The 12,838-nt window shown below is 48.2% G+C and overlaps 1 protein-coding gene across 5 annotated transcripts in view; it reads left to right on the top strand.

The window, feature by feature from the left end:
* RAPGEF1 (Rap guanine nucleotide exchange factor 1) overlaps positions 1–12,838 on the top strand; it is a 133,724-nt gene that overhangs the window by 64,298 nt on the left and 56,588 nt on the right. For 3 of the 5 annotated variants that reach the window (XM_070454831.1, XM_070454844.1, XM_070454840.1), the window contains exons 2-4: positions 3,630–3,769; positions 4,338–4,451; positions 8,816–8,994. In XM_070454831.1, coding sequence (XP_070310932.1) covers positions 3,630–3,769; positions 4,338–4,451; positions 8,816–8,994 — 433 coding nt within the window. The remainder of the gene's footprint in view (positions 1–3,629; positions 3,770–4,337; positions 4,452–8,815; positions 8,995–12,838) is intronic. The other 2 variants (XM_070454838.1, XM_070454847.1) reach the window with 1 other exon arrangement.

Raw genomic sequence — 12,838 nt, 5'->3', positions numbered from 1 at the left:
GTGCTAGAAAATCTCTAAGCACACACATTTAGAAAATCTGAAGTGTAATTTCCCAAGTGAGAAGTCGGAGTGGTTGGTAAAGTTACCTGAAACTGCCTTCGTGTGACCATCTCTTTGGCACCGCCCCCCACCGGAGTTGAGTGACACACACAAGGGACTTGAGAAGGGGTCCAAAGTGTGTGTGCGGGTGCGCATGTGCACACACACGTCTGTGGGTGGTGTGTTGGCAGGGTTACCCTAACATAGCTGCCACCTCTGTGTGCCCCGACTGTGTCGTCCCTGGTCATCATGGTGCTTTATCTGCTCTCAGGTGTGTAGTTTGAGTGACTTTCCAAATCTCCTGAAACCTGTGCTGAAGGCTTTGTTGCTAAGTTTTGTTGTTTGAAGGAAGAGACAACAAGCAGCCTCCAAGTTGAAGCCTGTCCTAGTTTGTGCTGCCCTTGATTTCCAAACTTGAGGAGGTTGGTTGTCATGACAAAGAACCTGCTCTCTCCACTTGATTTATTGCGTCTTGTGCTAGAGCTGGCTGTCTGAGGCTGTTAAGTACTCCAAGGAGAGAGATTTATTGGTAGATACGCACTTTCTTTATGTGCTCATGTGGATTCCCCGCTGCCCTGGGACAGCCCAGAGCCTGTTGCCGTGTACTTCCTGGGCGGCTCTGGCTGCTCTCCAGTGAAGGTGGCCTTACCTGGGCCCTTGGTCATAATCGGGGGCTGGGGGGGGCCTCCACACCCTGTTTGCCTACCCTGGTTCTGCCCTGGCCCTGATGGCACAGAGTGAAACTGGCCATCCCTCAGCCCCATGCCTACCCATGTGTAATAGCTATGCAGGGCAGCAGACTGGAGGAGGCGGAAGCTGGCTTGCCCAGTCTGTGTCTCTGAAGATCTTTGCCCACCAAAGAAACCATGCATCCTGCCTATACTTCCCCATTTGCGTCTGCTTCTCTTGCCCTGCTTTCGGTCTTACTCACCAGGGTAGAAGTCACACCCTAGCATCTGACTTGGGAACCTGTCTGGAGAGGGATGTGCTGTGACCTTGGGGATGCTGAGACCAGCGTTCTAAGGAGCAGGTGCGGGCAGCAAGCAGAGCAGCCTGAAAGAGGGGCAGAGACCAGCGGGCTCCAGCCGGGTTGAGACTTCCGCTCAGTACTAAAGGGAGAAGAGGGGCATGTGTGAGGCCCGCCGTTCCCCGGGATCGAGTCACGCGTTCAGTGCTGCAGTGTCCCTGTCCGACCAGCAGCCAGTCCACATCACACAGTTAGGTTAGCTCCCAGCACTGAGCAGGTGCCGTGTGCCCCGCACGTGGATGAGCGCCTTCCTGCGTTACTAGAGCCAGTGTCTCATTTAACACGCATCACCTCAGATGTCTCAGGTAGAACAATGTTACCAGACGAAACTTGAGACTTAAGAGGTGCTGCTGAAGTGTGTCGACTGCAAACAGTCCGACTACAACTGCCCACCCTTTTAACCACCGTGTGAACTACCGAAGCTGTTGTAAAGAAGCAAGTGTGAACTGTATGTGGGCCCCCTGCTTGGGTGGGGAAGAGAAGGGGAGCTGGAGCAGTCACACCATCTGCTGGCCTGCTGTGAATCCCAGGGCTGGCGCCGCCCGCGAGGGCTGGTACCGAGAGCCCCGGGGCTCTGCGTTGAGTGGCTCCAGCTGAGCAGAGAGGCGCGCCAGCCCTCTGGATTTGTGTCTGTGCTGGGCTCTAAGAAGAGCTTCTCGCAGCTCTGGCTGGCGGACAGACAGCTGCAAGGCTGGGTTTGGTTTGACTGCCCTTGTGAACGAAGGTCAGGCCTGGCTTCTCTCTCTGGTCCAGAGTGCAGGAGGCTCCTAGATAATTGTAAAGGGCGGATCGTGTATCTGATCCTGCCTGCAGCCTGGAGGTCTTTGACAAGAGGATTGAGCCTTGGCCCCTGATAAGCCACGTGCAGCACTAGTAGACACAGTGACACGCCTGTAATAGAGGTGCTATGTCATTTATTTGGAAGGGTTTTTTTGTTGTTGTTTTTTAGTACTAAATTGCTGAGAAAATTAAAAGGGAGTGTATTTTTTTATTTTTAAAATACACATACTTTTTTTTCCATTGCATAGAATCATGTTCTCCCTGTCAAACATTTTCAAGTATTTTCTGTGAATTTCTGACATTACCCAAAGAAGCAGTGCTTTTCATGGGGTATTTTTTCTTTGGTTGATTTGTTCATTTGCTGAATTAATGTTTCCCGAGCATCTTCTCTGGGCCACATATGGTGTTAGCATCGGAGACGCAGGCTTGAGCAGGGCAGGTACAGTCTTCAGCGAGTGTGTTCTTGTGAGGAGGTAAACACATAACTAATTTAATAAAATGGTTTCAAACCCTGGAAAGTGCTGTGGTAAATGAAGGAAGGCTGCTCATTGGGTTTGTTGTTTTTTTTTTTCAACAGTTTCATTGAGATAGAATTCACATACATGACTGCATGACTCCTTTAAAGTGTAGAATTCAAAGTTTTTTTTTATAGTAATTCACTGGGTTGTGTAATGATCACCAGATTCTAATTTTAGAACACTTCTCCCCCACCAGAAGAAACCTCTTAGTCACCAGCAGCCGCTCTCCATCCCTCTCTACCCCCTTTAGTCTTAGGCAACCTCTCATCTATTAATACTTTCTGTCTCTAGAGATTTGCCAGTTCTGGACATTGCAGATAAACAGAATTATACAATATGTGGTCTTTTGTGACTAGCTTCTTTCACTTAGCATCATGTTTTTGAGATTCATCCATGGTGTAGCGTATCAGAACGCCACTTAAACGTAGTTTTAGACCTGTGTTTTATTCGTTTTGATGATTGTGAATGGAAGCTTCTTACATTCATTTTGAATGTTCCTTGCTATTGTGTAGAAATAAAAGTGATTCTTGTCTGTGACCTTGTTTATGATGTATATCATCTTGTATCCTGTGAGCCTACTAAATTTGTTTGTTAGTACTAGTTCCTTAGTGGATTGCTTTAGATTTTTCATATACAAAAGTATGTCATCTACAAACAGATTAGTTTTATATCTCCCTTTCCAATCTGGATGGCTTGTGTTGGAGTACAAAATTGAGTAACAGGGACCAAAATGGACACCCTCGTCTTGTTCCTGATTTTGTTGAGAAACCATGTTGTCTTTCAAAACCCTGAGGGTTTTGAACACCTTAGTTCTACTCCAGTCTCCACTGCCAGCTCTGAGGCCTGACGCATGTCGCTAGTTGCGGTTCCCTAACCAAACAATGAGAAGTCTACTCAAAAGGGCCTTCGTTCCCAGTTCTCACGTCCAGCCCTTCTGCGGTTCCACCGCAGTGTCCTTTCATCTTAGCCAGTTCCCTTGGACGTTGGTTAGATCATCAGGTGAACTCTATAGGGATGCATGGAAGTATTTGCGTATTCGTTTTCCACACCCATTTTGACTGCTTTCACCCTAACTTGGAAGGAAATTGCAAAAATTGAAAGGTGTAAGCAGAAGAGTTTGAATGGATCCATGTTTCCTTTTCTTTGTCCTCAAACAGTGAAAGGGAAAGATTTGCCCGAGGACAACACTCATTTCCACAGAAGGTGAGTGAACCACGGCTTCTTCCCACTCTGCCTCTAACATTCAGTACCTCCTCTGTTTTCAGACTCTCAGCGTTCTCATCTCTCCTCCTTCACCATGAAGCTGAAGGACAAATTCCACTCGCCCAAAATCAAGAGAACGCCATCAAAGAAGGGAAAACCAGCCGAGGTGTCTGTGAAGATTCCAGAGAAGCCCATGAACAAAGTAAGCTGACTCCAGGTGTTTCTCCTGGCCGTCACCTGCTTGGAGCAATATGTTTGTGCTGTTTCTAAGTTCATGCCCTGGGGACTGAGCTTTCAGTACAGAGCACCTTTCCTGTGGCGCTCCACGGTTCCAGGTGGGGCCTTCCGTGTCCTTGTGAAATAGGAACCTTTAGGACGGTGAGCATTTCTCCCATTAATCAGAGTCCAGCGTGGTTGGCTAGAACAGTTCTTTTCCAGATGTCATCCTCTGGGCATTTAACACAGCTCAGCGCATCAAGTTCACACCCAGGCTGTGGTCTCCATGCCCCTAGAGACGCCCCTCTTGCCCCCCGACACACACACGTAGATTTGTGATGTCCAGAACATCCATCATTTGGTTCCAGGGCCCACGCTCTGAAACTTGCTAAACCCTTGAAACCCAGCCGAAGAGGCCCTCAAACACCAGGAACCTCAGCAGGGCCAGTCGAGCCAGATGTGTTGCAACAGCTGTTGACTTTCATCAACCCCTTTCCTTCAGCTTAAAACGGCCATTTCAAGCTCTGTAGGAATCCAGGTTTCCTCTCTTCCAGGAGGCAACAGACAGATTTCTACCAGAGGGCTACCCTATCCCCTTGGATCTGGAGCAGCAGGCAGTAGAGTTTATGTCCACCAGTGCTGTGGCTTCCAGGTCTCAAAGGCAGAAGGTCAGTGTGATGCTAAGAACAATTGGGTTTGCCTTGCCTTCTACTGCAGAATCCTGGCCCATGGTTTTGGGGATGGAAAAAAAAATTTCTGTTGCAGTATCATTGTGTTCAGTTGGGTGGCAACTGTGGGCTTAACTGCTCAGGAAACAGTCCAAGGAGCCATGGATAAAAGTCAGAGTTTATCCAGGCCTCTGTGGTCTTTGGAGCAAGCCCAGTGCTCCATGGTCAAAGCTTGGGGATTCGGGGATTGGTTTGGGTGTGCTGCTTGGGTCCAACGGGTTCGGGGGTAACGGGTGAGTCTCATCTCTTAAGACCAGCTGTTCCTTTCCTTGAGCTGCTAAGATGCTCTGGACAGTTGAGGAAGGGTGTGTAAAGTGTAAGGTCTCTTTAAATGTCTCGCGAGACTCCTAAGCGTAATGAGATAGCACGGAACCAGTGTCTCATAGCCAGGGACTCCTTTTGTGCTGCTAACATTTACCAAGCCTTTTCTTAGCCCCATGCTCAGTACTTTCACTCATTCCCTTACTTAATTCTCATTATAACCCTGGGAGGTGGAAACTTAAATCTTGCAGACAAGGAAACTAGGGCTGTGGAGCTACTAAACACTTGGGCAAAGCCATACAAAGAGCTGTGACCCAGAGATTGAAACCCAGGCCACCAGGCATCAAGTCGAAACTCTGATGATGCTACATTTACTCTTTATGAAAGTCAGTTTATTTTTTAATACCTCACAAACCTAATGCTAGCCTCCACATATAATGAACATAAAAACAAAATTAAACTTAGCGAGGTAAAATAAAGACAAGCCTGTCAGAGAAGTAGATTCTCAGTCCTTTAGTAACTGTCCACAGTGTAGAACTGTTGTCACAGCTCAGCTGTCAGTTTAACGCCACTAGCAAACACTGCCCTGTTACATAAACACATAGTTATTGAATTTTGCAGTGTACTTCCTCTTGTTTTTGTGTTGACCAGCAGAATATCTTAAAATACTAGTTAAAAGTAGGGAAAATAAAGGTTTTCGGTCCAGAGTCTTTCACTGAATCATTTTTCCTGCCCCATCTGTTAACAAAAAGAGGCTAGAGAGCAAGAATGACATGTACATTGTTTACCAGACTGATCTGAATTCCAAATTGAAGAGAAGAATAAAGTGCAAGATTTGGTCTGTACCACAATTATTTTCTTTTTTTTTTTAAATTACAATCTGTTTATCTATCCCTTGGAGCTGGGTTTTATATAGAACACCAAGAGGAGTGTCACTTGTCATCTGACACTGTCCAGGCAGCCCAGAGTAAAATGATGCATTGAGCACCGTGTTTTGCTAGTGAACTCTGATAGGAAACTCTTCCAGCTGCTCACTTCTTGGCGTTTCCCGCCCCCCTTTCCTCCTTATTCCAAGAGAAATGATAGAGGAAACTTGACATTCAGGTACCCTTTCCTTAGTGGGGGTTCCTGCAGACTCCAGGGCACAGCTGGCAGTGTCTGGAGACATTTCTGGTTGTCACAACCAGGAGGCTGCTGCAGGTGTGGCCGGCGGCCGGTGGGTAGAGGTCGGGGGTGCTGGTAGGTGTTGTACGATGCACAGGACAGCACGTCCCCCACCCCCAACCCCCCACCCCCCACAAGAATCGTCTGCCCTAAAATGCCCATGCCGTTGCTGAGAAACTGTTCTCTAGGAAGGAGCTGTATAGATCCTCGCCCAAGGAAGAGCATCACCCTGGTTTCTGGTCATCACCCTTTAAGAAGGGTGGCGTTACCGTGCCCTGTCACCTGCATGATCCAGAGTGAGTCCAAACCCACACGGAGGCCCACAGTCAGGACTGGAAGTGTTGGGGGTCTGCCTGCCAGGGTGTGAGCGTAGCTGACTCTGTTGGAAATATCTTACCATAACCTGTCTTCTGCTGTCATCCTTAACTGTTACTTACTAACGCTCTTACAACTTAGTGTTTCTCTGTATAGTCTCATTGTTCCCAAGATGTTACCTGGGAAGCTGCAGCTCAGGCAGACAGGAATAGATTTGGATTCACCCACAGCTTCCTGCGGGTCTCCCTTTGCCGGGCCCTGTCCTGGGTGACATCACACGCTGTTTTCCTTCTCACTTTGACCGTGCACACAAGCTTTCACTGTTTCTGGTATACAGAAAGTGTGGGCTCTGGGCCAAGGTTGCTTAATCAGAATCTGCCATTCCCTTAATTTTATGAAATGCTTCCACAAATATTTTGCCCCAGCACCCTCACAAACCTCCTTAGCCCACCCAGAGCAGGCGTTAGTATTCCCGTTTTGCACACGAGGAGCCTGAAGCCCAGTGGTGCCTTTGGATCACGACCTGCCCCAGCACCGCTGGCCTCAGGGGGTTTCCAGGTCTGTCTGTGCCGTGGTGGCCCCTAACCCCCTGATGCATGAGGAAGTGTGCGGGTGGATGCCCCTGCCTCTCCTAGGCCCTTGCCTCAGGTTCCTGGTTCCTGGGGGTACTTCTTCTGGGTGTCTCATTGTAGACTCTTGACTGCTGGCTGTGTTTTGTGAGAAGCCATAGTTTTAACAGCTGGAGGGCGGAGGGAATGCACAGCATTCAGAGGCCACTGAGTCAGGGAGTGGAATCTGCTGGAGCGTTAGTGGATGAAACCTGACTCTGTGAGGTTGTCACACCTCTGTTAGGAGCCCAGGGCAGCCCAGTTTGATCTCTCTGCAAATGACAGGAGAATTCTCTGTTGTGAAACATCTGCCGCTTGGGAGGCCTCCCATCTTCAGGTCAGCCCCTTTCTCCCTAGCATACCTGGGGACACATTTTCTTGAAACATTTCCAGCCTCCTCCCCCTGTTTCGTCAGGCTGGCGCCTGAGCAGTCCTGAGATGCTGAGAGGGCGGTGTTGTGGCCGTTGTCCTCTTGCCCAACCAGCCAGTGTGGTTTTACTCACGTTTGATGTCCGCGCAGCGCCATGATTCCTTCAGACTGAGGTTCCTCTGAGCCCCGTGTAGGCCTAGCAAAGCAGAGCGCGCTTGCCGTGAGTTAGAGAAGCAAGTGCCTGGCTCTTGGAAACGGACAGTAAATAAAGGTGTCAGTTGGTAAAAAGAGAAAAATAAAGTGAGGGCAGAGAGGCCCACGCTGGGAATGGGAGAATGATATTCTAGCGCTCTGCAGAACACCATTGGGGAAGGACACCCATTGAGAGGAGCTAAATCAAGTCTATGAAAGTTGTCCCACTAAAGGAACTAACTACTTCTTAACTCTATTTATGTGGTTTTTCTTTGATATTCCCATGAAATCCACTATTTAAAAATTTAATTTAAAATGACATTCCTCATTATTTTAAAATAATGTTCGGAATCGTAATCACTTTATTATTTATCACTTTTTTATGTATTTGTATAGTTTTAAATCTCCTTTTTTAAGAAATTATCTTCTTGTCCTTGGTGGGTTTTGTTTATATAGTCTCTGCAGCTCAAAGAGCCCATAGGTGGGAGTTTTCCTCATATATACTACCCTTAATTTGCCCTGGGCAAGTAATCGGTTCTACTCGAATGGATTATCCATTTTTGGATTTATCTACCTATCCCTGCCAGCCAGCTGGGACCTGGGTTGTTGACCTTAGGGTCACTGTAAGGAGTGTGTTTACCCACTGACCGTGGATTCAAGGTACTCCACAGTCAGAGAGGAGAGACTTGGGTGTGGGAATGTGAATGCTGGGAGGAACAGGGCTCTGTATTTTTATTTTCTTCCTTGGTCAGCTTTCCTCAGAAGCAGAGATACTCTGGATGCTGTTAGCAGTTGCAGCAGGAGCAATGCCTGAATTTCTGCTGTTTGTCCAGCTTCCTCACCCTTTAACCCCAGGGCTTCCAGGTCCTCTGGGAGAGCCATCTCATCTTACTGAGAGGGCAGTGGGTCTGCAGGTCAAATGTGGGCATCTAGCAAGGAACGCTAGAGAATGGGCTTTGAGCACTAATGCCTCTGGCCAGTCTCACACTGCCCCCAGGACCTCGAAAGTCCTGGGGTTTCTCAATTTGACTTCCTGGATAGATGTGCACAGTACCCTAGCATCCTACAGCCATCAGCAAATCAGTCCTCACTACACTTCCTGAGATTAGCGGTGATAGTTCAGGAGACCCCGGGCGAGTCTGTCTCTGTCTAGGAAGGGACTTAGGAATACCTAAACTACTTTTCTCCATCCAGCCCCTTCTTCCGCCTCCAAGTCTGGCCTCTGTATCCTGATTGCAGTCCTTAGGGAAACAATTTGACTTAGTTTCTGCACCAAGAAGCCCTTTCCAGTGGCATCAATCTCAAAGTGGTCTACAGGAAATGTTATTTATTTCTTTTAAAATCACTCCCTTTAATCTCTCTCCTCCCTCCTTATGCTTAACATTTCCTTTCAGAACCTGAGCTGGCTGGAGGAGAAAGAGAAGGAAGTTGTCAGTGCCTTGCGCTACTTTAAGACCATTGTGGACAAAATGGCCATTGATAAGAAGGTCCTGGAGATGCTCCCAGGGTCTGCCAGCAAGGTGCTGGAGGCCATCTTACCCCTGGTGCAGAGCGACCCTCGGATTCAGCACAGGTGAGTTGGGCAACTGGCCGTGGAGGCATAGCAGCACCTCAGTTTGGGGGCCATTCACACCCGACGTTTCTATGAACAGTGAGGAGTACCAGGAGGAAAAGGAGCCCTCCCAGCCCCTGCCCCAGAGTTGCCCCATGATCTCCACTTGGTTTTCTCCCAAGGTTGAGGTCATTATTACTCATGAGGCCTCGACACTGAAGAAGCTCACCACCACTGCTGGGGGGTAGCCGCTGGGCAAGCCTGTGGTTCTTTTTTCATACTGGCTGGCTCATTGGCAATCATCCCATTGATTTGGATACATTTTCCCCAGTTCCCTGTGTTAACCATAGTTTATTGTGACACCAAATCCTGCCAGTATCTAGCTGCTTAGAGACCTTGACCGCTTACATTATTAAGCCCAAAGAGGTAGAGAGGAATCCCGTAGAGCATGGATTAGTGAAATGTTGAGTAGTATCAAGCCAGGTCCTCCCAGACGGCAGCTGGATTCATTGGAAGCCAGGTACGGGGATGGAGTCAGCTTTTGTTGGGTAATGCTTCTTTTTTTTGCTAGAGTTCGTTTTCCTCTGAAAGGTTAGTCAGTGGCTTGCCTCTGTGTTTGTTGTTAACCACAGAAAGAAAAGCAGTATTGAATGTAATCTTCAGTGAGAGCCTCGCAGGAGCCTTCTCACGAGAGGCTGTCAGATGCCTGCTGGCTTTGTTTTCCTTCCCTGATACCTGTTCGGGATAAACATCTCTCTGTTTCAGTTCCTCAGGATGGTTTAGTGTCCTTATAGCCCCATGGGGCTAAGCTTTTATGAACCGCTTTCAGAACTTGGCAATGAAGTACGTAGTTTTCTTCTTTGGGGAGATAAAGCAAACAGTATCTTCATTTCCAAGAAGCTACCTGTCCTGGGGTTTCTGCCAACCCCTGTAGGTTCTGCTGACCGCTGTAGATGGTGGTCTTCTGACTGGAAGCTCACTGGGGCCAGTTGGTGGGGAAGGATGTAGCATTGATAGGGCTTTGCCCGGTTCTGTCTTCACTTTCCACAGCAGGCTGCCATCATGTACCCGAGCCTCTGGGGCAGCCAGTTGCTTCAGTGCCTTGTTCAGAGGCCCCTGGAGGCCTCTGTGAGACAAGTGCTGTGCTTTCCCACTAGGTCCCAGTGCCCGGCTCGTGGACAGGCCCAGTGCGGCTCTCCTTGGAGGGAATGTGCCCGACAGTAAGCTCTTTTCAGGTGCATAGACAGCTTTCTATGAAATGCTCTGATAGACTTCTCATGGGCTGGGCCCACCACGGGAGAGTTCAGATCTGGTTGAGAACACCAACTCCCCCAGTATCTGACCAGGTGCCGATTTTATGGAGGGCGAGTTACAAGAGAGTCGCACTTACTAAACTTCCTGGGGGAGGAGACGCTGGGGCTGGACCTGACGTCAAGGCAGGCGCTGGATGGGCTCTGGGGGCAGGAGAAGACGACCAGAGGAACCAGGGCAGCGGGCAGGTATGTCCCGGGAGGGAAGAGACGTGCAGTCGTGTGAGCAGGGTGTGACCACGTGGGCACCGCCTGCTGGAGCCCCGTGCCCACCACCTCGTATGCCCCCCTCCCTGGGAGAGTCACCACGGCCACCTTCGCTGAGTCCCGTGAGAGTGCTGGCCCCGCACTGCTGCCCAGCCTCGCGTCCCCAAGTGTCAGCCAACAGCTCTACTGGGGAAGCTACTTTCTAGACACACAAGCTCTGGGAGACTTGATCAAGTAATGTGACATTGGTCTGGGGTGTTTTTTGGTCTGTGGGGAGGTATTATAATTACTTAACATCTGTAACGATTTCCTTGACGGGAAAAGAGAAATGCCTGGGTGTGGCCATAAGGAACAATGGTTTTTTCCCTTTTCTTTTTTCCTGGTAGTCCTTTGGTTAATACCATTTAAGGGATTTTTCCTCCTGAAATTTTTTGAAAGCCAATTGATGATATTTTTATTGCTGTCACTGACATGATTGAAAATACTCTCTCACATGTTTCTGTTAGCTTCCTTCCACCATCTCATTTCTCTGAGCATGTTTGTTGGTTATGTGTGTGTTAGTTGCTCAGTCATGTCCCAGTTGTTTGCGACCCTGTGGACAGGCTCCTCTGTCCATGGGATTCTCCAGGCAAGAATACTGGCATGGGTTGCCATGCCCTCCTCCAGGGGATCTTCCCAACCCAGGGATCGAACCTGCATTTCCTGCATTGGCAGGTGGACTCTTGATGCTGAGCACAGGAACCCGTCTGTTGGCTGGGAGGGTATTACCCTGCCTCCTCTGTGGGTGGGTTCCAGCCAGCAGATTGTTGGCCACCCTTCTCGCCTGTTCCCAGGTCAGTGGTGACGGGCCTGTGAACAAGCAGCTGGCTGCCCCTTGTGGGCGATGAACGGAGGTGTGAGAGCAGGATCGCTGCTCGCCCTCCATGTAGACGGCTTTGCTCTGTTTCAGAAGCAGATGAACTGGTCCTCTGGACATCTTTATCGTACAGGACCCTCCTTCCTTTTTTAATGTCTTTCCTGTGACATTAAGACACAGGACTGTTCTTCCTCCAAGCTAACCATGTGAAGGGTGGACACAATCACTGATATCTTTAGGTGCTCTCAGGAAGATGTTAACATCCAGTGCAGGTAGGAGTTGAGCGTCACAGAAAAGTGACCCCTCCTACCTCTTTCATCTAATTACTGCCAGGTGCTTTGGTGGCATCCACTCAGGCCGGGGGTGAGAAGCCCATCTTTGTTTAAAAAGGCCTCATCTTGCCTTGCCTAGAAGGAGAAGGCAGAACTGCTAGGAGCACCTTCCCTTTCAGGACCATGTCACCTATGATCGAGGACCCAGGAAAGTCTAAAAGTTTTGTTTTATTCTCCTAGTCATCCTTTCTAAGAGAATAGGTGTGACATTGAATACTCTGCATTTATATTATCCTCTAAAGCAGCCAAATCTTGGCTTTCTTGTGGCTTCTTTCTTACATTTTTCTTCTTTGTGATGGGCCTTGAGGAGTTTGCTTTCAGTCTTTCTGACTCTTCTTTCCCCATTGGAACACGCGTGGGGTAGAGCGAACAGCAGAGTAGAGACCAGTGTCCTGGAAATTCTCTTCCTCTTTATCTGATTCTGAAGAGCTTCTTGTTAGAGCATTGTTTTGTTCAGGTGTTTTTTTTAAATGGCTTTATTTTTAGAACCTGTTTTAGTCATCTTACAATATTATGTATTTTTCTTACAATTATATCTGTGGAGAAAAAGCATATCTTTGGCTGCTAAATATCAGCTTCTTTTTTTTTTTTTAATGGAGGAGATAGCAGCCCGCAAGGTTTCTACACTTTTGCTCTTCTTCAGTTGTAATACATAATATTCAAAATAATTCTTCCCATAAATCCCCAGAATAATCATCTTTAGTTATTTTAACAATATGTGTGAGATATAAGACATCTTCATTTTGGCCTCTACTCTGCGACTCTTAGGGCCTCCAAAAGCACTTGGGGCTTGTTTTGTGTTGTTGCAAAGTTGATACCTCTCCCACCACCACAGGTCACCTGCCTCTGCCTTATCCTTCTTAAAATACCCTTCACTAGTGCATTCCTCTGACTTCTCAACCATGGTTTATTGCAGGGGATGACAAAGCCAAGCCAGTGTTAGGAGGAATTCTAGTAAATTTCAGGTCTTTTGAACTCATATTTAAAGGTTATTCCTTGGGACTTCCCTCGTTGGAAGTGGTGGCCCAGTGGTTAAGATTTTACTCTTCTACTACAGGGGGCACGGGTTCAATCCCTGGTCTTGGAACTAAGATTAAAGAAAAATTTTTTAATCAAAGTAAAAGCTGTTCTCTAAAAGACCCTGCCTGCTAAAATCCCAC

The sequence above is a fragment of the Odocoileus virginianus genome, chromosome 2 (genome assembly GCF_023699985.2).
Source record: "Odocoileus virginianus isolate 20LAN1187 ecotype Illinois chromosome 2, Ovbor_1.2, whole genome shotgun sequence".
NCBI lineage: Eukaryota > Metazoa > Chordata > Mammalia > Artiodactyla > Cervidae > Odocoileus > Odocoileus virginianus.
The sequence above is the reverse complement of the archived record's forward strand: the minus strand, read 5'-3'. Positions and strand labels throughout refer to the sequence as shown.